This window comes from Coregonus clupeaformis, chromosome 12, assembly GCF_020615455.1.
Source record: "Coregonus clupeaformis isolate EN_2021a chromosome 12, ASM2061545v1, whole genome shotgun sequence".
Classification (NCBI taxonomy): domain Eukaryota; kingdom Metazoa; phylum Chordata; class Actinopteri; order Salmoniformes; family Salmonidae; genus Coregonus; species Coregonus clupeaformis.
Window position 1 is genome coordinate 37,902,734 of NC_059203.1, and position 25,749 is coordinate 37,928,482.

At 46.2% G+C, this 25,749-nt stretch overlaps 1 protein-coding gene across 1 annotated transcript; it reads left to right on the forward strand.

Annotated features, from left to right (window-relative positions):
• Nucleotides 1-2,582: 2,582 nt before the first annotated feature.
• Nucleotides 2,583-20,261, forward strand: uroc1 (urocanate hydratase 1). Its single transcript, XM_041891321.2, has 19 exons — nucleotides 2,583-2,861; nucleotides 4,191-4,321; nucleotides 4,553-4,646; nucleotides 4,784-4,843; nucleotides 4,961-5,089; nucleotides 5,683-5,744; nucleotides 5,844-5,910; nucleotides 6,037-6,180; nucleotides 6,347-6,435; nucleotides 6,540-6,602; nucleotides 6,733-6,912; nucleotides 7,166-7,263; nucleotides 7,526-7,598; nucleotides 7,683-7,872; nucleotides 7,992-8,090; nucleotides 8,374-8,473; nucleotides 8,617-8,698; nucleotides 9,008-9,107; nucleotides 19,756-20,261. The coding sequence occupies exons 1-19, from the start codon at nucleotides 2,736-2,738 to the stop codon at nucleotides 19,894-19,896; spliced, it is 2,028 nt and encodes a 675-aa protein (XP_041747255.1). The 5' UTR covers nucleotides 2,583-2,735; the 3' UTR covers nucleotides 19,897-20,261.
• Nucleotides 20,262-25,749: the final 5,488 nt, after the last annotated feature.

A 25,749-nucleotide genomic window follows, 5' to 3' on the forward strand; every position in this document is an offset into this window, starting at 1 on the left:
GAGGGCAACAACCCAGCAGCAGGACTGCTACCTCCGCCTTTGTGCAAGGAGGAGCAGGAGGAGCACTGCCAGAGCCCTGCAAAATGACCTCCAGCAGGCCACAAATGTGCATGTGTCTGCTCAAACGGTCAGAAACAGACTCCATGAAGGTGGTATGAGGGCCTGATGTCCACAGGTTGGGGTTGTGCTTACAGCCCAACACCGTGCAGGATGTTTGGCATTTGCCAGAGAACACCAAGATTGGCAAATTCGCCACTGGCACCCTGTGCTCTTCACAGATGAAAGCAGGTTCACACTGAGCACGTGACAGACGTGACAGAGTCTGGAGACGCCGTGGAGAACGTTCTGCTGCAACATCCTCCAGCATGACCGGTTTGGCGGTGGGTCAGTCATGGTGTGGGGTGGCATTTCTTTGGGGCGCCGCACAGCCCTCCATGTGCTCGCCAGAGGTAGCCTGACTGCCATTAGGTACCGAGATGAGATCCTCAGGCCCCTTGTGAGATCATATGCTGGTGTGGTTGGCTCTGGGTTCCTCCTAATGCAAGACAATGCTAGACCTCATGTGGCTGGAGTGTGTCAGCAGTTCCTGCAAGAGGAAGGTATTGATGCTATGGACTGGCCCGCCCGTTCCCCAGACCTGAATCCAATTGAGCACATCTGGGACATCATGTCTCGCTCCATCCACCAACGCCACGTTGCACCACAGACTGTCCAGGAGTTGGCGGATGCTTTAGTCCAGGTCTGGGAGGAGATCCCTCAGGATACCATCCGCCACCTCATCAGGAGCATGCCCAGGCGTTGTAGGGAGGTCATACAGGCACATGGAGGCCACACACACTACTGAGCCTCATTTTGACTTGTTTTAAGGACATTACATCAAAGTTGGATCAGCCTGTAGTGTGGTTTTCCACTTTAATTTTGAGGGTGACTCCAAATCCAGACCTCCATGGGTTGATAAATTAGATTTCCATTGATAATTTTTGTGTGATTTTGTTGTCAGCACATTCAACTATGTAAAGAAAAAAGTATTTAATAAGATTATTTCATTCATTCAGGTCTAGGATGTGTTATTTTAGTGTTCCCTTTATTTTTGTTGAGCAGTGTACATTATTTAAAGTCCTACTCCAGTCTCCTTTTCAGGTCATTTATCCCCCCCCCAAAAAAATGTTTTTGTTGAATTTTATATTAACTGCACTTTCCTACTAGCACTGACTCTGCTGTACTTACGACTGTGATAAGTGGTTGTCTCACCTAGCTATCTTAAGTCGCTCAAAACAAGGTCACAGCATTACATGACAATGAGCCTAGAATTGCAAAACTGAACATGACCACGATTCACAGTCATTAACTTCTAAAAGTCTAAGCCGTTGGGGACACACATATTTAAACCCATATTTTTTAGGCACAAAACTACCTCCATACTTCCATTTGTTTGTATACCCATACCCATACAAACAAATGGAGGTAGTTTTGTGCCCCAAAAACCTTCAGACGAGTCCCGTGACACTTGTGGGGGTCATAGAGCGAAACGGAGTACATCGTGTTCGTGAGAGTATCTCCTTTCCATAGTGGGGTCATATTAGTTTGTAGCTCAAACGGTTAGGACGCTACAGACAGAAGTTTGCGCATCAGTGTTACCGACTTCAGACGAGTCCAGTGACACTTGTGGGGGTCGTAGAGCAAAACGGAGAACACCATCGTGTTCGTGAGAGTCTCCCCTGTCTCATGGTCTGACAAACAGCGCTGTAGCTCGGCCACCTTCCATTGCAGATGCTGAAGGCCGACATAGGCGGATGTGGTGGATTGAGACGGAGCCCATACAAAAAAACGGATATCTCTAGCTTAAACTGACAGATTTTGATTGGGATTATTTTGATTATGTTACTTAGATTGACGCATGGGTGCGTCAATAGACTCTGGATCAGCAGTGTGTGACCGTGAACTATCTACTTCTACAGAAAGGAACCCTGTCAGTTCTGAGCATGTGCAGGCTAAATGAAGACAGGTGACCATGACATTTTTTTGGGGTGTAAAATGAAGGAGAAAATGTTTTTAAGTTGATTGCATCCCGGACATAATTGCTTCCTACCCTTATTAATTCTCAAACTACCTATTTTTGGTGGTTAACACTTAGTTATTATTATAGGTTGTTCCACTGTATTTTCCTTATTAAGGTGTGTTTGTGTGGTGAACATGGCCTGGCCAAAGGTTCTGAGATGCATATGTGAGTGTGTTTTTCTTTTGTGTAACTGAGTTACATGTTTTAGCTGAGAGGTCAGAGCTCAGTGCCAGTTTGCATCCTAAATGGAACCCTATTCCCTAAGTAGTGCACTCTAGTCAAAAGTCATGCACTACTTAGGGAATAGGGTGCCTTTTGGGATACAGCTCCTGTGTTTGTCGACTGAAGCGTGTGCCACATCATGTTCACTAGAAGATAAATGATTACCACACACCCTTATCTGGCTCTGCCCTGCTATTGGTGGGGTGAGGAGGGGAAAGAGGCCAGATAGCCAATGGGAGTGGCGAGAGGAGGGTGACCCTCATCTCAACCTTACACAGGTAGCTGTCCCACAGACTACAGACCCTTTACTCTGATAAACAGTGGTCAGCAGTGAGCTACAGAGCTGCCTGCCCATTTTCACTGTGTTCCCAGACATTGTGTGTCTCTCTTTGGGTTTGTCTCTCCTCTGATCCTGCTTAAATCCCCCATAGTGTGACAGGACACAGTGGACAGGATGTCGAACCTGAAAGAGCTGTGTAGCGGCCTGCCCCTGGACCCCATGCCACCCAATCGGGGCCGGGATCCCAGTGTGCCACATGCACCCGTCAGGACGCCCAACCTCACTCCAGAGGAGGAGAGGGTGAGTACACCGACATACTGTCACATCTCTGAATGCAGAATGTGTCAACGAACATTGACGTCACACTCAGGGATTTACCTGCAGATTGAGTATTGCAATATTGATAAGCACTTTTGCTTTTAAGGCTTCTCTGTTTATCTGTGAGTGAAACCATAATGCTTTTAATGTGGTATGTTAGTAGTAAACTAGACCAAAGACGCATATCTTCACAAGATGATTATACATCTACACTGAGTATACCAAACCCCCGCCCTTTTGCCCTCAGAACAGTCTCAATTCGTCGGGCATGGACTCTACAAGGTGTCAAAAGCGTTCCACAGGGATGCTGGCCTATGTTTACGCCAATACTTCGCACAGCTGTGTCAAGTTGGGTAGAGATCCTTTGGGTGGTGGACCATTCTTGATACACACAGGAAACTGTTGAGCGTGAAAAACCCAGCAGCGTTGCAGTTCTTGACACAAACCGGTGTGCCTGGCACCTACTACCATACCCAGTTCAAATGCACTTAAATCTTTTTTCTTGCCCATTCACCCTCTGAATGGCACACATACACAATCCATGTCTCAATTGTCTCAAGGTTTAAAATCCTTCTTTAATCTTTCTCCTCCCCTTCATCTACACTGATTGAAGTGGATTTAACAAGTGACATCAATAAGGGATCATAGCTTTCACCTGGATTCACCTAGTCAGTCTGTCGTGGAAAGAGCAGGTGTTATTAATGTTTTGTATACTCAGCGTAAATCCCCACATCTTTTTTGTAGATTGCTTTTTGGCACTATAAAAAGGCATTAGCTTGTCTTACCTGATCCAGACGGAGGTAGAGTGATTATGAATGTAATAAAGATAGGAATTGGCAGTTAATGTGTCAAATAATACCGACTGTTATATTACTCAGTGAGAGTGACTCTTTAAAGTGAAAGGGGGTGAGACTCAAGCTTGTGAAATTTGTATCCAAATATTGTTGGAGAAAGTTGGGGACAAAGAACATAACAAAGCACAGTGCATGTGAATTGTTTTATTAAAGATATTGGGAGTCCATAATGTCATTATGTCATGCTCAGCACAGTGGAATTTTTTGGCTTAAGGGTAGGAGACAGTGTTGGTTCATCTCCTCAGAACCTTCTATCAGCTTCACTAATGTTTGCCAGGACTGGGAGCAAAGGGCACTGTCAATGATTAAGAGAGATAAGAGTGAGTGCTTTCATGGCTAGAGAGGGGGAGCGAAACACGAAGGACCAGAAAGTTAGGAAAGAGAGGATGCAAAAGTAGAAGAGGGCCACCCCATTCTGACCTCCTATCTCACCCCCTCACCTCCTCCCCCTCTCTAGCTGGCCCTGAGGAATGCCCTGCGCTACTTTCCCCCCTCCCACCACAGCATCCTTGCTGCTGAATTTGCCCAGGAGCTCAGGCAGTATGGACACATCTACATGTACCGTTTCTGCCCCCTCATACATATGAGGTACGTACAGTATAATCACCTAACACCACCTCTCATCTCCCCATCTGTCGTATTCCTCTTTCTCTGTTGATGCCATGATATGGTCTACCACACCCTGATCAGTCCCTGTGTGTGTGTGTGTGTGTGTGTGTGTGTGTGTGTGTGTGTGTGTGTGTGTGTGTGTGTGTGTGTGTGTGTGTGTGTGTGTGTGTGTGTGTGTGTGTGTGTGTGTGTGTGTGTGTGCGTCATCAGGGCCTATCCTATAGATCAGTACCCCTGTCGTACACGCCAAGCTGCCTCCATCATGCTCATGATCATGAACAACCTGGACCATACAGTTGCCCAGGTAACCACCACTCTCACATACTGTACACTGCACACAACAGCTCACTATATTTTAATTTAACTAAAACAATGTATTAATCCACCTAAGTCACTCTGTCTATGGCTGCTTTATCATCTTCCCCTTGCTCTGCTCTCCAGTTTCCCCAGGAGCTGGTTACCTATGGGGGGAATGGACAGGTGTTCAGTAACTGGGCCCAGGTAAGCACAGATGCGATTATGATGGCATTATGTAGATATCTGTGTGTGATAAAGTGTGTGTAATTTTATTTGCAGAATTTAATTAATCGCTATATATCTTTGCGTGTGTGTGTGTAGTTCTGTCTGGTGATGCACTACCTGAGTGAGATGACAGAGGAGCAGACTCTGGTCATGTACAGTGGTCATCCAGCGGGGCTGTTCCCCAGCCTGCCCTCCTCCCCCCGCGCCATCATTACCAATGGCATGGTAACCACACATTCCTCCCTCCGCCTCTCCTTACTACACTCTTAGAAAAAAGGGTTCCAAAAGGGTTCTTCAGCTGTCCCCACAGTAGAATGCTTTTTGGTTCCAGGTAGAACCCTTTTTGGTTCCATGTAGAACCCTCTGTGGAAAGGATTCTACATAGAACCCAAAAGGGTTCTACCTGGAACCAAATGGGTTATATCTGGACCCAAAAAGGGTTCTTCAAAGGGTTCTCTTATGGGGACAGCCGAAGAACCCTTTTAGATTCTAGATAGCACCTTTTTTTCTAAGAGTGTACTCTACAGCATTTCAGTTAGATGCTGATTTGGCCATACCATTTAGGTTTTCTCAGTTTGATTTGAGCTTATCTCCCTCCTTCCCTCTGACATCATCCCCTCTCTCTCTCTCTCTCTCTCTCTCTCTCTCTCTCTCTCTCTCTCTCTCTCTCTCTCTCTCTCTCTCTCTCTCTCTCTCTCTCTCTCTCTCTCTCTCTCTCTCTCTCTCTCTCTCTCTCTCTCTCTCTCTCTCTCTCTCTCTCTCTCTCTCTCTCTCTCTCTCTCTCTCTCTCTCTCTCTCTCTCTCTCTCTCTCTCTCAGGTCATTCCAAACTACTCCTCCAGAGAGCAGTATGAGAAAATGTTTGCTTTGGGTGTATCAATGTAAGTAACAAATGTAACCCAGTAATTAATTTGTTTCGTTTTTTAACCCATTCATAGTTTTTTTAACCCCCAAAATATTTTTTGTTTTTGTTTTCCTAGGTATGGTCAGATGACCGCTGGTAGCTACTGCTACATTGGGCCTCAGGGCATTGTCCATGGCACCATGGTACGTCCTCACAGTCAACAGTAGAGGGCACTATCCCCTTTGAAACTCACATTGATGTTGTCTTAACAATGTGTCTGTCTCTCTTTCCTCTCCTTCCTGTCTCGCTCTCTCTCCCTCCTTCTGTAGCTGACAGTGTTGAATGCAGGGCGGAGGTATCTGGGGTCTGATGACCTGAGGGGCCGGGTGTTGGTGACATCGGGGCTGGGGGGCATGAGCGGGGCACAGGCCAAGGCTGCTGTCATCGCTGGCTGTGTGGGGGTCATTGCCGAGGTCAGTGTGTTTACTTTGTTATTGGCCAATAACATCCTCCCTGCAGTACATTTTTGTGAGGTACCTATGTGATGGTAGCGATGTCTGTTTAGTTTTTGTGTGATGGAGAGCTTTGGGGTGTGTGTTAATGTGATATGTGATTGTGTTTTGCATGGATCCTGTTCAGGTGGATGAGGTGCCCCTGAGAAAGAGACATGAGCAGGGTTGGTTAATGGAGGTCACCAGTGACATAGAACACTGCATCCAACGCATTAGGTAATAGCAGATAAAGACACACACACACACACACAGGGCACACGTCATGACTTTAGCACCTTATGTGCTTAATCAGATCGTCCCTCTGATGTTGTATTCTACAGAGAGGCCAAGAGATCCAAGACTCCTCTCAGCTTGGGTTACCATGGCAACATTGTGGACTTATGGTAAGTGTGGGATGTCAACCAAGGGCTGGACTTAAGTAGTACCATGTAGTAGTACCATGTACTACTACTCTATACCTCAGTCACTATTAGTGTAAATACCTTTGGGATCCCTTGTTTCCCTCTCTGACAGGGAGCGTCTGTTGACAGAGTATGAGAGGACAGGAGAGCTGCTGGTGGACCTGGGCTCAGACCAGACCTCACTCCACAACCCCTTCAGCGGAGGGTACTACCCAGCTCAGCTCAGCCTCCACCAGGCCAAACAGCTTATGGCTACAGACCCAGCACGCTTCAAAACCATGGTCCATGAGAGGTTAGAGCTTGATGCTGTACCTTTTTTGAAGGCAGTTGGTCTAATTCAGGGTTCTCCTCCAACTCTGGTCCTGCAGAGCTACTGGGTATGCCGGCTATGGTTCCATCCCAGTCACACATCACACAACTGATTCAGCAAATCATCTATTCATCAAGAACGACCATGATTGAGTTGGAGACCCCTGATCTGATTGTGGTTAAGGTTGAGGGGGTTGTTCTCTAACCTGTGGTGATCTTCCCATCCTCTCCCCCAGCCTCTGTAGACAGGTAGCTGCCATCAACAAGCTATCTGAGGCAGGGATGTTCTTCTGGGACTATGGCAACGCCTTCCTCCTGGAGGCCCAGAGAGCAGGTGAGTCCTACAGTTAAAACACCACCACCACGACACTGAGTCACTGACACAGGGTCAGATATTATATCACCCCCCTAATGGTTAAGATTAGGATTGGGAGTAGGGTAATGTGATCCAAGATCTGTGGTTAATGCTAAGGGAAAACGTTAAGGTCCCGATACACATGCTGAAGTATAGACTGATCACAGCATGTCTAGTGATGTCAGCAGAGTCATCTCCAGTTTGATAACATCTAGGTTTGTGTTCATCTCTCTTTCTTCAGGAGCGGAGGTAGAGAAGGAGGGAGGCGGAGCGACAGAGTTCCGCTACCCGTCCTACGTCCAACACATCATGGGGTGAGTGACAGGGTGGGTTTTCTGATCAGGTCACATTATCAGGTCAAACTCCTGGCCCTAACCCTTGACCCCTCCCCTCTGCAGAGACATCTTTTCCCTGGGCTTCGGACCGTTCCGCTGGGTCTGCACCTCTGGTGACCCCTGTGACCTGGCACTGACTGATGACATCGCCGCCACAGTCCTGGAGGAGATCAGCGCCAATGTGACTGAGCGTGTGCGACAGCAGTATAACGATAACATCCGCTGGATCCGTGAGGCGGGAAAACACAACATGGTACTAATTAATATGACACATATAGGACACAATGTTAACCATTAACATCCCCATTCTAGATAAATAAGAAATGTATTATACAACTGCCAATGCTATTTCTGAATGTTCTCTGTGTGTAGGTGGTGGGCTCCCAAGCCAGAATCCTCTACTCAGACCAGAAAGGCCGTGTGTGTATTGCCTTGGCCATCAATCAAGCTATTGCAGATGGGAGAGTTTCGGTAAGTCTTAGTTACCCATCTCTATGTTATGGTTGTTTGTATGTTAAATAAAGTTAGATGTTTCTGTTGTAGTGTCCAGTCAGTGGGTAGGTAAATCTATGATGATAGAGTGTGTGTGTGTGTGTGTGTGTGTGTGTGGTGCGTGTGTGTGAGAGAGAGACTGTGTGAGAGTGTGTGTGTGTGTTCACCACTTAGCCTACCCTCTCCTCCAGGTCCCGGAGACCAGCAGGAAGCTAGCAGTAGGCAAATAGACCCACTGACACTGTGTGTGTTTTCTGTCCAGGCTCCTGTGGTCATCAGTAGAGACCACCATGACGTCAGTGGAACAGACAGTCCCTTCAGAGAGACCTCCAACGTGTACGACGGCTCTGCCTTCTGTGCAGGTACACTAGAGCACACTCATCATTTGGACAGACATTATTAGTCAGTATGTTAGTCTAGATGGCTAGAAATCATCCACTTTGACTGAACTCATGTATGTGAAAGTGTGACTTTGTCACTGTGTGCCTGTCTTGCCCCCTGACAGACATGGCGGTCCAGAACTTTGTAGGTGATGCATTCAGAGGGGCCACCTGGGTGTCCCTGCACAACGGTGGAGGGGTCGGCTGGTAAGATCTGAGTTTCACCCTTCAAACTAGGGATGGGAAGGATGGATGGAAGAAAGAGGGATAGGATAGCACACAAAAATCAATGAGACCAAAACTTATGAGACAATTACTAACTAGGAAACATTGTGCCCCTGATAACCAAAATGTTGGAGTCTTCCTCATGGATGGACAATCTTTCAACGTCTTTGTTTCTCCCCGAAGGTCAAATACAGTTACCTAATCTGAACATGGAACCACAGTTTAGAGCCCCAGTCATGTCCCCTCCTCCCCTCAGTCAGACTGTGTTCTCTGTCTCTTGTCTCTCTCCAGGGGTGAGGTGATGAACGGAGGGTTTGGTCTGCTCCTGGACGGGACGGAGGAGGCAGCAAAGAGAGCCAGTCTGATGCTCAACTGGGACGTCTCTAACGGGGTGAGAGAAGGGCGATGATGGGTACTGGAGGGGGAAGCTGTCTTGGAATGTATTCTTAAATACTGTTAATATAATTATTACGACAGAATAGGTTGAAAGGGTGCATGTAATATCAATTCCATTGTGTGACAGATCCTATTAACAAAGGATTAATGTTATATACTTGAGTGACATACAGTGCATTCGAAAGTATTCAGACCCCTTGACTTTTTCCACATTTTGTTAAGTTACAGCCTTCTTCTAAAATCAATTAAATTAAATAAAAATCCTCATCAATCTACACACAATACCCCATAATGACGAAGTGAAAATAGTTTTTTTTAAATTCACAACAGAAATACCTTATTTACATAAGTATTCAAACCCTTTGCTATGAGACTCGAAATTGAGCTCAGGTGCATCCTGTTTCCAATGATCATCCTTGATGTTTCTACAACTGGATTGGAGTCCACCTGTGGTAAATTCAATTGATTGGACATGATTTGGAAAGGCACACTTTCTATAAGGTCCCACAGTTGACAGTGCATGTCAGAGCAAAAACCAAGCCATGATGTCGAAGGAATTGTCCGTAGAGCTCCGAGACAGGATTGTGTCGAGGCACAGATCTGGGGAAGGGTACCAAAAAATGTCTGCAGCATTTGGTATTTGGTATTTTATTAGGATCACCATTAGCTGTTGCAAAAGCAGCAGCTACTCTTCCTGGGGTCCACACAAAACATGAACCATGACATAATACAGAACATTAATAGACAAGAACAGCTCAAGGACAGAACTACATTAAAAAAAAATTCAAGGCACATGTAGCCTACATATCAATACATACACACAAACTATCTAGGTCAAATAGGGGAGAGGCGTTGTGCTGTGAAGTGTTGCTTTATCTCTTTTTAAAAACCAGGTTTGCTGTTTATTTGAGCAATATGAGATGGAACGGAGTTCCATGCAATATTGGCTTTATATAATACTGGACGCTTTGTTGAATTTGTTCTGGATTTGGGGACTGTGAAAAGACCCCTGGTGGCATGTCTGGTGGGTTAAGTGTGTGTGTCAGAGCTGTGTATAAGCTGACTATGCAATCAATTTGGGATTTTCAACACTTTAATGTTTCTTATAAAAAGAAGTGATGCAGTCAGTCTCTCCTCAACTCTTAGCCAAGAGAGACTGGCATGCATAGTATTTATATCAGCCCTCTGATTACAATGAAGTGCAAGACGTGCTGCTCTGTTTTGGGCCAGCTGCAGCTTAACTAGGTCTTTCCTTGCAGCACTGGACCACACGACTGGACAATAATCAAGATTAGACAAAACTATAGCCTGCAGAACTTGCTTTTTGAAATGTGGTGTCAAAAAAGCAGAGCATCTCTTTATTACGGACATACCTCTCCCCATCTTTACAACCATTGAATCTATATGTTTTGACCATGATAGTTTACAATCTAAGATAACGCCAAGTAATTTAGTCTCCTCAACTTGTTCAACAGCCACACCATTCATTACCAGATTCAGCTGAGGTCTAGAACTTAGGGAATGATTTGTACCAAATACAATGCTCTTAGTTTTAGAGATGTTCAGGACCAGTCTATTAGTGGCCACCCATTCCAAAACACACTGCAACTCTTTTTTAAGGGTTTCAGTGACTTCATTAGCTGTGTTTGCAGATGCGTATGTGATTTAATCATCAGCATACATGGACACACATGCTTTGTTTAATGCCAGTGGCAGGTCATTGGTAAACATATAAAAGAGTAGAGGGCCTAGAGAGCTGCCCTGTGGTACACCACACTTTACATGTTTGACATTAGAGAAGCTTCCATTAAAGAAAACCCTTTGAGTTCTATTAGATAGATAGCTCTGAATCCACGATATGGCAGAGGTTGAAAAGCCATAACATATACGTTTTTTTCAACAACAGGTTATGGTCAATAATATCAAAGGCTGCACTGAAATCTAACAGTGCAGCTCCCACAATCTTCTTATTATCAATTTCTTTCAACCATTCATCAGTCATTTGTTTCAGCGCAGCGCATGTTGAGTGCCCTTCCCTATAAGCATGCTGTCACGGTTTACTAAGCCAGAACCCAGAAGCAGACCAGGACAAGGTAAGTGGTGTCAAAGGTGAGTGTTTATTTAACTGATCCACGAGTGCTGCTGAATAATCCAGGGAACAGAGCGGGCGGCGTGGATGAGTTGTTGAGGGTGCAGTAGTTGGTCCAATGATGGCTCGGCAGCCGCCGACCATCAGGCAGAGGTTGGGTGAAGGTTCCGGACGAGTGACTGCAGGGAGAACAAAACGGAGGTAAGCATACAACAAGCAAACAAGGTGCAAAACAACAAAACTAATGCTCTAAGCTCTAAGACTGATCCGCTGATAAACATACTGTTCATGGCTAACGATCCGGCAGGGAATGGATGTTAGGCCAGAGCCTAAGAAGGGTGATGATCAGGACCAGGTGTGCCGATTGCTGATGGGATGCAGGTGCGGAAATCAAGAGAGCTCCCGCCTAGCAACGTTGCCCGGCAACCAGGCAGGGGAGCGTTCCAGAACCCTCGGGAAACTGGAGATCACGAGCAGAAAAACTAGTACACAGACAGGACCCGACTCAGACTGCCGGGATCGTTACAGTACCCCCCTCCGACGAAACGCCACCGGGCGGACTCCCGGAGCGCCAGGATGGAGGCGGTAGAAGTCACGAATGAGGTCAGCATCTAGGATCTGTCGCCGCGGAATCCAACTCCTCTCTTCAGGACCATACCCCTCCCAGTCCACGAGATACTGGAAACCCCGGCCCCGCCGTCTGGAATCCATGATGCGTCGCACCGTGTAGGCAGGACCACCTCCGATCATCCGAGGAGGAGGAGGAGGAGGCGGAGGAGGCAACAGAGGACTGAGGAAAACAGGCTTGAGGCAGGAGACATGAAAGGTGGGATGGACTCTGAGCGTCCTCGGTAGTTTGAGTCGAACTGCCACCGGATTGATCACCTTCTCCACCACAAACGGACCAATGAACTTCGGTAACAACTTCCTAGACTCAGTCCGTAAAGGAAGATCCCGTGTGGCCAACCAGACCCTATCTCCGATGGTATAGGTGGGAGCGGGGATCCGGCGACGATTCGCCTGGAGCTGATACCGGTCCGAAACTCTAAGGAGTGCCTTTCTGGCCCGATGCCAGGTCCGGTGGCAACGACGAATATGGGCCTGAACAGAAGGCACTGAGAGCTCCCTCTCCTGAGAAGGGAACAAGGGAGGTTGGTAGCCATACAGGCACTGGAAGGGAGACATCCCAGTGGCAGATGTAGGGAGAGTATTGTGGGCATACTCAACCCAAGGCAACTGAGAGACCCAGGAGGTGGGGTTGGAAGAGACCAGGCAGCGTAGCGTGGATTCCATCTTCTGGTTGGCTCTCTCCGCCTGACCATTAGATTGGGGGTGAAAACCAGATGTGAGACTGACTGTAGCTCCAATGGCCAAACAGAAGGACTTCCAGACAGCAGAGGTAAACTGAGGGCCACGGTCGGAAACGATATCACTGGGCAAACCGTGGACCCTGAAAACCTCCCTAACCAGGATCTCGGACGTCTCCGAGGCAGAGGGAAGCTTGGCAATTGGCACAAAGTGGGCGAACTTGCTGAATCTGTCCACGATAGTCAGAACGACCGTGTTCCCCTCAGAAGCGGGCAACCCAGTGACAAAGTCCAGGGCCAGATGCGACCATGGTCGCGGGGAATAGGAAGGGGGTGAAGTAGTCCAGAGCTGGGCCGATTGGTACTCTTATTCTGCGCACACACTGGACAGGCAGCAACAAAACCCCGAGTATCCTCGGCCATGGCAGGCCACCAAAAACGTCTGCGAAGAAACGCCATCGTCCGAGCCACGCCAGGGTGACAAGCCATCTTGCTGGCGTGGGACCATTTGAGGACAGCAGGACGAACCGACTCAGGCACAAACAACCGACCGGGTGGACCGTTACCGGGACCGGGCTGCGTCCGAAGGGCCGCCATCACCTCCTCCTCAATCTTCCACATAACTGCTCCCACGACGCAGTTCCGGGGGAGAATTGTCTCGGTCTTGGACCCACTCTCTTCCGTCTTGGAGAACATCCGGGACAAGGCGTCCCGCCTTGCCGTTCTTAGATCCAGGTCGGAACGTCAGGGAAAAAATTGAATCGTCCGAAAAACAACGCCCACCTGGCCTGAACGGGAGTTGAGACGTCTAGCCGATTGCACGTAAGCAAGATTCTTGTGGTCAGTCCAGACAATAAACGGTTGCTCCGCCCCCCTCCAACCAGTGGCGCCACTCCTCCAAGGCAAGTTTCACCGCGAGAAGCTCCCGGTTACCCACATCGTAATTCCTCTCCGCAGGCGAAAGGCGACGAGTAGTAGGCGCAGGGATGGAGTTTACTGTCCGTGGAGCATCGCTGCGACAGGATGGCGCCAACTCCCACATCAGACGCGTCCACTTCAACGACGAACTGACGGGCCGTGTCCGGTTGAGAGAGAATCGGTGCGTTGGTGAATCGCCTCTTCAAATCCAGAAACGCTCGATCCGCCTCCGGATTCCACTTGAAGGTCCTGATACTGGAAGTCAAGGCAGTTAACGGAGCGGCCACACGGCTGTAATCCCGGATGAATCTGCGGTAGAAATTCGCAAACCCCCAAAAATCTCTGGAGCTGCAATCTCGTACCGGGCTGGGCCCATTCCAGAACCGCTCTAACCTTCTCCTGGTCCATCCTAATCTCTCCCCTGGAGATGATGTACCCGAGAAAGGATGTCGTGTGGGCGTGAAACTCGCACTTCTCGGCCTTCACGAACAGGCGATTCTCCAACAATCGCTGCAGAACCTGCCGGACATGCTGGACGTGGTCGGAAGGTTCCTTCGAGAAGATCAGAATGTCATCCAGGTAAACAAACACAAAGAGACCGATCATATCTCTCAGGACGTCGTTCACCATACTCTGGAATACCGCTGGAGCATTGGTCAGTCCAAACGGCATCACCTGATACTCGAAGTGACCCATCGGTGTATTGAAACCCGTCAACCACTCGTCCCCCTCTCTGATCCGGACCATGTGATACGCATTGCGTAGGTCTAGCTTGGTGAACACCGTAGCACCCTGTAAGGAGTCGAAGGCAGAACTCATCAAGGGCAGGGGATACTTGTTCTTGACCGTGATGTCATTCAACCCCCGATAATCAATACACGGTCGAAGAGAGCCATCCTTCTTACCCACAAAGAAGAATCCTGCCCCCAGGGGTGATGACGAGGGACGAACGAGACCAGCAGCTAGGGACTCCTTGATGTAGGTCTCCAAAGCCTCACGTTCAGGTCGGGAGATACTGTATAACCTTCCCTTGGGGTAGACAGCACCAGGGAACAGGTTGATGGCACAATCATATGGTCGGTGGGGAGGGAGTGACAGAGCCTTCTGCTTACTGAACACTTCCCCCAAATCGTGATATGTCTCGGGAACCAGGGACAAATCTGGGGGGTTTAGCCTCAATCACCTGACTGGGAACCGAATGGGGACAGGCAGTCTTGAGACAGTTAGCATGACAATCAAGGCTCCAACTCGTTACCTTGCCCGTCACCCAATCGAACGTGGGATTGTGTTCCTTCAGCCAGGGGTATCCAAGGACCAGAGGAACATGGGAAGACGGCAGAATGAAGAATGAAATCATCTCAGAATGATTCCCCGACAACAGCATCTTAACCGGTTCAGTCCTCATCGTGATACGTGCCAGACTACTGCCGTCCAGAGTGGTAGCTTCAATGGCTTCCGGCAATTGCTCCTTGGAAAGCCCCTGCTGTTCCACCAACTCGGCATCAAGAAAGCTTCCATCGGCGCCTGAATCGATAAAAGCGTTAATCGCTAAGCTCTGATTCCTGTTCATAAGGGTAGCCGGGAAACGGGGTCTGACAGAGGTATTGAGAGGTCGAAACTGGCTCGCTAAAAGTCCTCCCAACTTTAGCGAGCCGCGCAGTTTGACGACCGCCGGGAACCAGTGGCGAGGTAATGTCCCGAACCACCACAGTAGAGGCAACAGTTAGTCCCTACGTCTGTGTTGGCGCTCCTCCTTGGTTAACCCGTGCCGCCCCACTTGCATGGGTTCAGAATCGGGAGACAGGACCTCTCCACTAATCCTGTGTGGTGGACGATGATCGACGTATTCTGGTCCAATCCCCGACCCGACTGGAACCTGAGAAGCTGACCGGTTGGACGGGACCCATTGCTTCTCCCTCCTTCGCTCTCGGACTCGATTATCCACCCGAATAGACAAGGCTACCAAGCTGTCCAGGTCACTAGGCTCCGGATAGGAGATCAACTCATCCTTGAGCTGCTCCGACAGACCCTGGTAAAAGGCCGCTTGCAGAGACTCCTCATTTCGGCCGTGAACCCCTGGTATGAAGCCATGCAGGGATCCTGTCGTTCCCAAACGGCTGAAGCCCACTCCAGCGCTCGACCACGCAGCAACTCAATCACAAAGGCTATCCTAGCTTTGTCTGTGGCATAAGAGTAGGGCTGTAGATCGAACACTAATCCACACTGCATAAGGAAGGAACGGCATCTTCCCAGCTCCCCCTCATATTTATCCGGCGTCGGAACCTTGGGCTCACGGAAGGACACAGCTCCAGAAGCGGCAGGCGAGATGGGTGAAACCGGTAGTGGATCCTCCACCGGAAACTTGCGCTGGTTCTGGACCTCCGTCAGACCGGTAGAAAGGTTCCGAACTGACAACGCGATCTCCTGTAGTACCGTGCTATGATGGCCCAACATCTTCTCCTGATGGGTAATGGCATGGCGAACAGAGTCCAGGTCCGCTGGGTTCATTACGGGGCCGGATCGTTCTGTCACGGTTTACTAAGCCAGAACCCAGAAGCAGACCAGGACAAGGTAAGTGGTGTCAAAGGTGAGTGTTTATTTAACTGATCCACGAGTGCTGCTGAATAATCCAGGGAACAGAGCGGGCGGCGTGGATGAGTTGTTGAGGGTGCAGTAGTTGGTCCAATGATGGCTCGGCAGCCGCCGACCATCAGGCAGAGGTTGGGTGAAGGTTCCGGACGAGTGACTGCAGGGAGAACAAAACGGAGGTAAGCATACAACAAGCAAACAAGGTGCAAAACAACAAAACTAATGCTCTAAGCTCTAAGACTGATCCGCTGATAAACATACTGTTCATGGCTAACGATCCGGCAGGGAATGGATGTTAGGCCAGAGCCTAAGAAGGGTGATGATCAGGACCAGGTGTGCCGATTGCTGATGGGATGCAGGTGCGGAAATCAAGAGAGCTCCCGCCTAGCAACGTTGCCCGGCAACCAGGCAGGGAGCGTTCCAGAACCCTCGGGAAACTGGAGATCACGAGCAGAAAAACTAGTACACAGACAGGACCCGACTCAGACTGCCGGGATCGTTACACATGCTGAAAGTCTGTTGTTAATTTGTTTACAGAGAAATAGCATTGTATTTGGTCAAACACTATTTTTTCCAACAGTTTGCTAAGAGCTGGCAACAAGCTTATAGGTCTGCTGTTAGAACCAGTAAAGGATGCTTTACCATTCTTGGGTAGCGGAATGACTTTGGCTTGCCTCCAGGCCTGAGGACAAAGACTTTCCTCTAGGCTCAGATTAAACATATGACAGATAGGAGTGGCTATAGAGTCAGCTACCATCCTCAGTAGCTTTCCATCTAAGTTGTCAATGCCAGGAGGTTTGCCATTATTGATCGATAACAATAATTTTTCCACCTCTCCCACACTAACTTTACAAAATTCTAACTTGCAATGCTTTTCTTTCATTATTTGTTTTTTTATGCATGAATACGATGGCTCACTGTTCATTGTTGGCATTTCCTGCCTAAGTTTGCCCACTTTGCCAATGAAGTAATCATTACAATAATTGGCAACATCAAATGGTTTTGTGATGAATAAGCCATCTGATTCGATGAAAGATGGAGTTGAATGTCTTTCTGCCCATAATTTCATTTAAAGTACTCCAAAGTTTTTTTCCATCATTCTTTATATCATTGATCTTGGCTTCATAATACAGTTTCTTCTTCTTTTTTTTTAGGTTAGTCACATAATTTCTCAATTTACAGTAAGTCAACCAGTCAGATGTGCAGCCAGACTTATTAGCCACTCCTTTTGCCCCATCTCTTTCAACCATACAGTTTTTCAATTCCTCATCAATCCATGGAGTCTTAACAGTTCTAACAGTCAGTTTCCTAACAGGTGCATGTTTCTCAATAATTGGAAGAAGCAATTTCATAAATTCATCAAGTGCTGCGTCTGGATGCTCCTTATTAATCACATCAGACCAACAAATATGTTTTACATCATCCACATATGAGTCACAGCAAAATCTTTTGTATGATCTCTTATACACTATTTTAGGCCCAACTGTTGGAACTTTGGCTTTCCTGGATATAGCCACTATATTGTGATCACTGCATCCAATGGGTACGGATACAGCTTTAGAACAAAGTTCTACAGTATTAGTAAAAATGGGATCGATACATGTGGATGATCTTGTTCCTGTAGTGTTTGTAAACACCCTGGTAGGTTGATTAATAACCTGAACCAGATTACAGGCACTGGTTACAGTAAGAAGCTTCCCCTTGAGTGGACAGCTTGATGAAAACCAGTCAATATTCAGGTTCCCAAGAAAGTAGACCTCTCTGTTTACATCACATACACTATCAAGCATTTCACTCATGTTATTTAGATAGTGACTGTTCGCACTTGGTGGCCTATAGCAACACCCCAAAATAAAATCCTTTAGATGTGGCAAGTGAACCTGGAACCACAACACTTCAATAACCCTTCTCTAAGCATTACAGGGATATGGCTCTGAATATATACAGCAACACCTCCCCTATAAGCATTTCTGTTTCTTCTATAGATGTCATATTCTTGTATTGCTACTGTTGTATCATCAAATGAATTATCTAAGTGAGTCTCAGAAATGGCTAATATATGAATGAACTCTGATGTTAGCAAGTTATTGATTTCATGAACCTTATTTCTAAGGCTACATATATTAATATGGGCTATTTTCAGCCCTTTCCTGGGTAGCTTATCAGAGATAGACATAATACTGAAAAGAGCAAACAAAGCAAGAGAAAACAATATACATTCAGCAGTCCATTAATCAATTGGTGTGTGTGTGTCCTGCTGGGTTGAAGCTACGAACCCATAGGCTTGGCTCTCTCCAGGCTTCTGGGAGGGATGGTGGACAATGAGCCTGTCATAGCGGATGTAAGCAATGTCCCCACGCGCTCTGGCAGCTTTCATCGCTGGGATAAGTTCTTTCCTCTTCTGGCGCACAGCTTCAGGATTGTCCTTGTTGAGAAAGATATACGTTACCCTCACGTTCTTGGCTCTTTCCAGAACAGCTACCTTGTCCTTGAACCTCAGGAACTTGACCACTATCGGCCTGGGCGTGTCACCTGGGCCGGTGGTGGGTTTTCCACTCCTGTGGGTGCGCTCCACCTCAATCTTCCTGTGGTCCATCTTCAATTTCTCAGAGATCATTACCCTCACTTTGTCCTCAGACTACGTCCAGGTCTCATGTGGAGATTCTGCAATTCCATCCACAACCATGATGTTACGCCTTGATTGTCCCTCAAGATAATCTGATGTATCCGTCATTATCATGGATTCACACACAGAACTGATGTCCTCTCTCAATGACTTACAGATTGCTGTAATCTTGCCGTTCTCCTGTTTCAACTCATCGAGCTGACCCTGGGAGAACTGCAAACTGTTCTTTAGGTCCTTGACCTCTTCGTTCAGGTCGTCCATTCTTTTTTTAGTAGAATCCACTAGTATTTGGACAAAGCAATTGAAGCTATTTTCTTGTTGTTGTAACAACTGCTTGTAGAACTATTTTTCTTCATTTAAAAGATCCTTCACGTGATAGAGAGACACCACTGAATGCCAAGTGTCACGTCTGGAGGAAACCTGGCACTATCTCTACGGTGAAGCATGGTGGTGGCAGCATGATGCTGTTGGGATATTTTTCAGCGGCAGGGACTGGGAGACTAGTCAGGATCGAGGGAAAGATGAACGGAGCAAAGTACAGAGAGATCCTTGATGAAAATCTGCTCCAGAATGCTCAGGACCTCAGACTGGGGCGAAGGTTCACCTTCCAACAGGACAAAGACCCTAAGCACACAGCCAAGACAACGCAGGAGTGGCTTCGGGACAAGTCTCTGAATGTCCTTGAATGGCCCATCCAGAGCTCTGACTTGAACCCAATCGAACATCTCTGGAGAGACCTGAAAATAGCTGTGCAGCGATGCTCCCCATCCAACCTGACAGAGCTTGAGAGGATCTGCAGAGAAGAATGGGAGAAACTCCCCAAATACAGGTGTGCCAAGCTTGTAGCGTCATACCCAAGAAGACTTGAGGTTGTAATCGCTGCCAAAGGTGCTTCAACAAAGTACTGAGTAAAGGGTCTGAATACTTATGTAAAGGTATTTCTGTTTTTTATTTGTAATAAATTATCAAACATTTGTAGATTGATGAGGGGGGAAAAAACAATTTCATCCATTTTAGAATAAGGCTGTAATGTTAAATTTTTTTTGCAAAAAGTCAAGGGGTCTGAATACTTTCCGAATGCACTGTATAACTCCCTGGCACCTTATCCCTGCAGGTGGCTCGTCGGTGCTGGTCAGGGAACTCCAACGCCTATGAGACCATCCAGCGTACCATGGAGGAGCAGAGGCAGCTTCGAGTCACTATGCCCTACCCTGTGCAGGACGAACATGTGTTAGACAGGGCCCTGCAGGGCTAGACCAGCACACAGCTCAACAACACAACACAGCTAGCTAATGTCAATCAGCTAGTCACAGAGAGTAGCATGATCAAGGATGCACACAGAGTATTCATTGTGTCAATCCACACCACCATCCACCATACCACATTGTCCTGAATTAGCAGCAGAACTAAGATGATCACTTTATCATGTTTGTCATATATATCCAAAAGTCTTATTGCCCATCATCAATTGAAAACAGTGAGTTAACATGGTGTTCTTATATGTACATGTCTTAGTATGAACTATGTGTACTATTTACTTGTAAAAGTCGATAATGAGTCATTTATTAAGGGTTTTTATTTGTAATTTAAACCTTAGAATAAAATGCTAATGTAGGTGAATGATGTTGACATCCTTTTCTCATAATATTGGGACACCAACTTGCACAAAATTGGCATAGGTCTACAACATATACTTTTATCAGAACTTGATGGTAAACAAAAAGATGAGCTGAAGGAAAATATCCAACAGATCCCACTGTCAGATTCCACAGCAATGAGAAGAACTGAAATATTAGCTGAAGATGTGATTTCACAACTTGATGAGGCCATTCAGAATGCACCATGCATTTCATTAGCTGTGGATGAATCAACAGATACCACCGATAATGCCCAGCTTCTGGTATTTGTGAGATTTTATGACGAAACAAAAAAGGAATTCTGTGAGGACCTGTTGGGTTTAACAACTCTTGAAACACACACACGAGGAGAGGACATTCATGAGGCCATCAAAGGGATGCTGACTACACTGTACTCCCGAGTGGCGCAGTGGTCTAAGCTGTGCCACTAGAGATCCTGGTTCGAATCCAGGCTCTGTCGTAGCCGGCCGCGACCGGGAGACCCATGGGGCGGCTCACAATTGGCCCAGAGCCGTCCAGTGTAGGGGAGGGAATGGCCGGCAGGGATGTAGCTCAGTTGGTAGAGCATGGCGTTTGCAACACCAGGGTTGTGGGTTCGATTCCCATGGGGGGCCAGTATGAAAAAATAAAAAAATAATGTATGCACTCACTAACTGTAAGTCGCTCTGGATAAGAGCATCTGCTAAATGACTAAAATGTAAAAAGGGGGATAGATCTGAAGTCGGTGGTCTCCATCACCATAGATGGAGCTCCAGCTATGATAGGAAGAGGGAGGGGACTGGTTGCACATTTGAAAGAGGACCACCCTGACCTGACATCTTACCACTGCATCATCCACCAATCTGCTAAGAGGCTTTCTGACAGAGGTTAATGCCAGCTATGATGACTTACTACTGCACAACAATGTCAGATGGCTCAGCAAAGGCAGGGTTTTGGAGAGCTTTTGGGCCATTCAGGAGGAAATCAAATCTTTCCTATCAGAGCAAAAGAGGGAAAAGACAACTCAGTTTACAGAGTTTTTGGAAGATGAGCTCAATGTTAAGCTGCAGGGACAGAACATTTGATAACAGCAGTCCGGGCTTTCCAGAGGAAATTTGAGATTTTCAAGACTGATCTCCAGGGAGAACTTGTCCACTTCCCAAAACTTTTGGAGCAAACCCAGGGAGAGAAAGATGTGCCCCACCATGATGATTTCATACAGAACCTGATGGATAACTTCAAGGCTCACATTGATGACTTTGCTCTTGGAAGACAACTGCTGCTGTTCATACAGAACCTCTTCTTAGTCACAAATGTCACAAAGTTTTCAGAGGAAGCAAAACAGACCTTCAGATGGGTAAATGTTGCATCACTACAAATTTAGTTGATTGAACTGCAAGAAAATGTGGCCTTGAAATAGCAGGTTGGTGTTTGTGACCCTGTCAGTTTCTGGGGAAAGATTGTGCCTGCAGCTGGTTTCCCTGTTCTAAACAAAATGGCACTACACATCCTGACCATGTTTTGTTCCACATATTGCTGTGAGTCAGCCTTCTCCACAATGAATATTATTAAAACCAAATACCGCACCAGGCTCACCAATGAACACCTGCACCAGTGTCTTAGAATTGCACTCACACCATATTTGCCAACGTTCAAAGTATTGGCAGGAGAATAAAACTGTCATTTCTCTCATTAGTCAATGACGCAAGGCTCAGCGTGACTTGTGCATGCATGGAACACAGTCTGTAATGCAAGGCCCAGCGTGACTTGTGCATGCATGGAACACAGTCTGTGATGCAAGGCCCAGAGTGACTTGTGCATGCATGGAACACAGTCTGTGATGCAAGGCCCAGAGTGACTTGTGCATGCATGGAACACAGTCTGTACACTCAGATGTTATTTTCTATTGGACTCCCCTTTGTTCTCCATAAAATGTGCACTTTGTTATATTATTTATTAATTAAGAAAAGGCCCATGTACATTGGCTCAGTGACTTTTTTGCATACAGATTACTATGCAACCACTTTTGTTTTTCAGCAATGTTGTCTCAAATGTGAACTTTATTATATTTTTGTAAAGAGAGAAACCATTCATTTTTTAAATACTTTTTGTTGTACTAATTTCTTAAATGTATTTGAAGCAGCATGACAAATAGTAATAGCCTACTTACTACTACAGCACAGCCTGTACAATGCACATTTTCACAGTCAAAATAAAAAAGTTGTTTGTAATTCATTAAAATGTATCTGATTGGTCTCATTTAATGTATTTAATAGTAGTCCTGAAAACATTTCATATAAAACCATGTATACCAAATCATAATATGGACAATGGTATGTTTGTTACTATGCTGTACTAGAGCACCGATAAATGACAATATCTATTCTATCAGGACCTTTCCCACTTAGGAAATGTGTGTGACTGGACCTTCTCAAATTGTATTTGAATACCCCTGGTATAGGGTGTTCACCCATTAAATTATTATTTCATTCAATGCTTGTGAAAATATGTTCATTCAATAGAGAACTCAATCAGAAAAACAATAGTCTAAACTCTATGTCTCTATCATATACAGTGCCTTGCAAAAGTATTCACCCCCCTTGGCGTTTTTCCTATTTTGTTGCATTACAACCTGTAATTTAAATGGATTTGGATTTCATGTAATGGACATACACGAAATAGTCCAAATTGGGGAAGTGAAATGAAAAAAATAACTTGTTTCAAAAAATTCTAAAAAAGAAATAACGCTTGTAGCATCATACCCAAGAAGACTCGAGGCTGTAATCGCTGCCAAAGGTGCTTCAACAAAGTACTGAGTAAAGGGTCTGAATACTTATGTAAATGTGATATTTCCTTTTTTTATTTTTTTTATTAGCAAAAATGTCTAAAAACCTGTTTTTGCTTTGTCATTATGGTGTATTGTGTGTAGATTGATGAGGGGAATTTCATCCATTTTAGAATAAGGCTGTAATGTAAAAACAATGTGGAGAAAGTCAAGGGGTCTGAATACTTTCCGAATTAGCTGTATAACTCCCTGGCACCTTATCCCTGCAATGTGGAGAAAGTCAAGGGGTCTGAATACTTTCTGAATGCACTGTATAACTCCCTGGCACCTTATCCCTGCAATGTGGAAAAAGTCAAGGGGTCTGAATACTTTCCGAATGCGCTGTGTATATATATATATATATATATATATATATATATATATATCTACCCTCCCCCCAAAAAATCAGTTCCTGTTTTCATTGTGAATTACTGAGTCTTCCCCTTTAAATTGCGATAGAAACAGCCCATCTCAGCATTGATTGAGCAGGGTTAGAGGAATAGAAACCCAGGGATCTGGAGATAAAAATGAGAAGTGTATCAAGTTGATTGTCATTGGTCCAAAGTGCGGAAACGCCTCCTAATGTTACCACCTCCCAACCCCCGAAATATGGAAGAGATACAACCAAGAGCTGCCCGGTCTTAACTAGCAACGGTCACAACTAACTAACGTTTTTATTTAATCAACTCTGTTAAGTACAAGCATATTAAGGTTGCAATATTGTAGAGAACAATCTAATGATTAATTGTATGTGATTCTTAATGACATTGGCTAAAGAAAACTAGGTTTAAACACGCCCTACAAAGTAGCTAAAAAGTAGTAGTACTTGAAAACTTGCTAATTAGCTCAAATGCTACTCCCAACCTTTGGGTTGCTAGACATTAGGGTTAAGTTTAGGAGTTAGGTTAAATGGTTAAGGGGTTATTAAGGCTGGGGTTAGGGAAAGGGTTAGCTAAAAGGGTTAAGGTTAGGGGAAGGGTTAGCTTAAAGGGTTAAGGTTAGGGTTAGCTAACATGCTAAGTAATTTAGATGCAAAGTAGCTAAAAAGTAGTAGCTCAGTTGGTAGAGCATGGCGCTTGCAACGCCAGGGTTGTGGGTTCGTTTCCCATGGGGTGGGCAGTATGAAAATGTATGCACTCACTAACTGTAAGTTGCTCTGGATAAGAGTGTCTGCTAAATGACTAAAATGTAGTAAATACTTGAAAAGTTGCAAATTAGCTAAAATGCTAAAGTTGTCCTTGATGAGATTGCTTGACATTCGCGTTATACCCCCACCCTGACCAACCATCCTACTTTCGTTTTTGCCTTAAGTAACCACCTGTTTTATGTAACAATACCAAACTTACATATCATCCTAATAATTTGAGTGTCCCGGATTTTCATTTGCTATGTTACGTCTAGTCTATGAGACCAGGATGACTCCACTTAACCACTGGTGACAACCCGCGCTCATGGAGTGCCCACTGCGCAATGCAACAAAAGGTTCCATGGTTACCATGCATAAACATGCACGAGTGGAACCAGCTGCGCTCCCCAACAGTCGACGGCCATGAGAAGTCACCAAAATGTTGAAACCAAAACTGCTGTCGGTCTTTCTCCATTTACAATATAAGTACATTATAGAAGGAAAATATACATCTAAAACCGTTTCATTTCAGTAGGTCTATAATCTCAAAAGCATAAAAATGGATGATTTGGAAATAGACGAACAACTGGTGCGGATTAAAAAGAGAGATTTAGTGCAGACATATTTCTACAAAATGGCAAGCAGAGTGTTCGGTCCCGCTAAAACAAGGGACAGGGTTTTCATCGCGCCACGGATGCCCAAACCGCCCGTGTGCATGCCTAAACCTGCGAGCCAAGTGCCGACAAAAAGTCGACATAGGTCAGTGGCGGTGGCGGCCATGGCATCAGGAGCAGGGGACAGAGACAGTGTTGCTCCAGAGATGCCTTTGGATTTTAATGACGCCAAGCACCAAGACTGGGTTAACCAAAGGAGGTCCTTTCGTCAAGAGTTCGATAGTTTCTGAGATTTGTCGAAGTGGGTTAAGAGTAAGCCGACGGTGACCGAGCTGGAGATGTTGGTTGTGGAGAGAGAGAAAAAGATTCAGAGAACTCCCTCACTTGTCCCGCGTGTTACTTTGACACCCTTTTAGGCTTATAAGGTAAATCACCAATGAGTGATGCTGCCATGGCTCATAGACCCCATTATATAAAGTATATGAATCACTGTTCTCTGTCTCTTCTCCAGTCCAGAACACGTGCCAGCCTGACCCATCCTTCTCGACGGGCTTATGTACCTCGTGCACACGCAGTCTGGTCAACACAGCGCGAGGTAAACAGGTACCTCTGCACTCATGATCTCAGACTCTCTGAAGTGGCCAAATGGCTTGACAAACATGGCAAGCCATGCATCAGTCAGAATGACCCCCTAGCTGTGTTTGAGAAGGTAGTGATCCTATCAATAATATCATGGCAATCATTATCTGACTGAGTGTAGGCCTATGTGTGTTTATTAACATCGATGCAACCCCATCAGGAGGGCATCCCTGTGGTGCCAGAGCGTCTGGATGACCTGGTGTCCAGTCCAAGCAGCATGGAGGGGGGCACAGTGACAGTGAAGGATCTGGCGGAGGGCATCAAGTCCTGGAGCCAGGAGAGGGAGAGG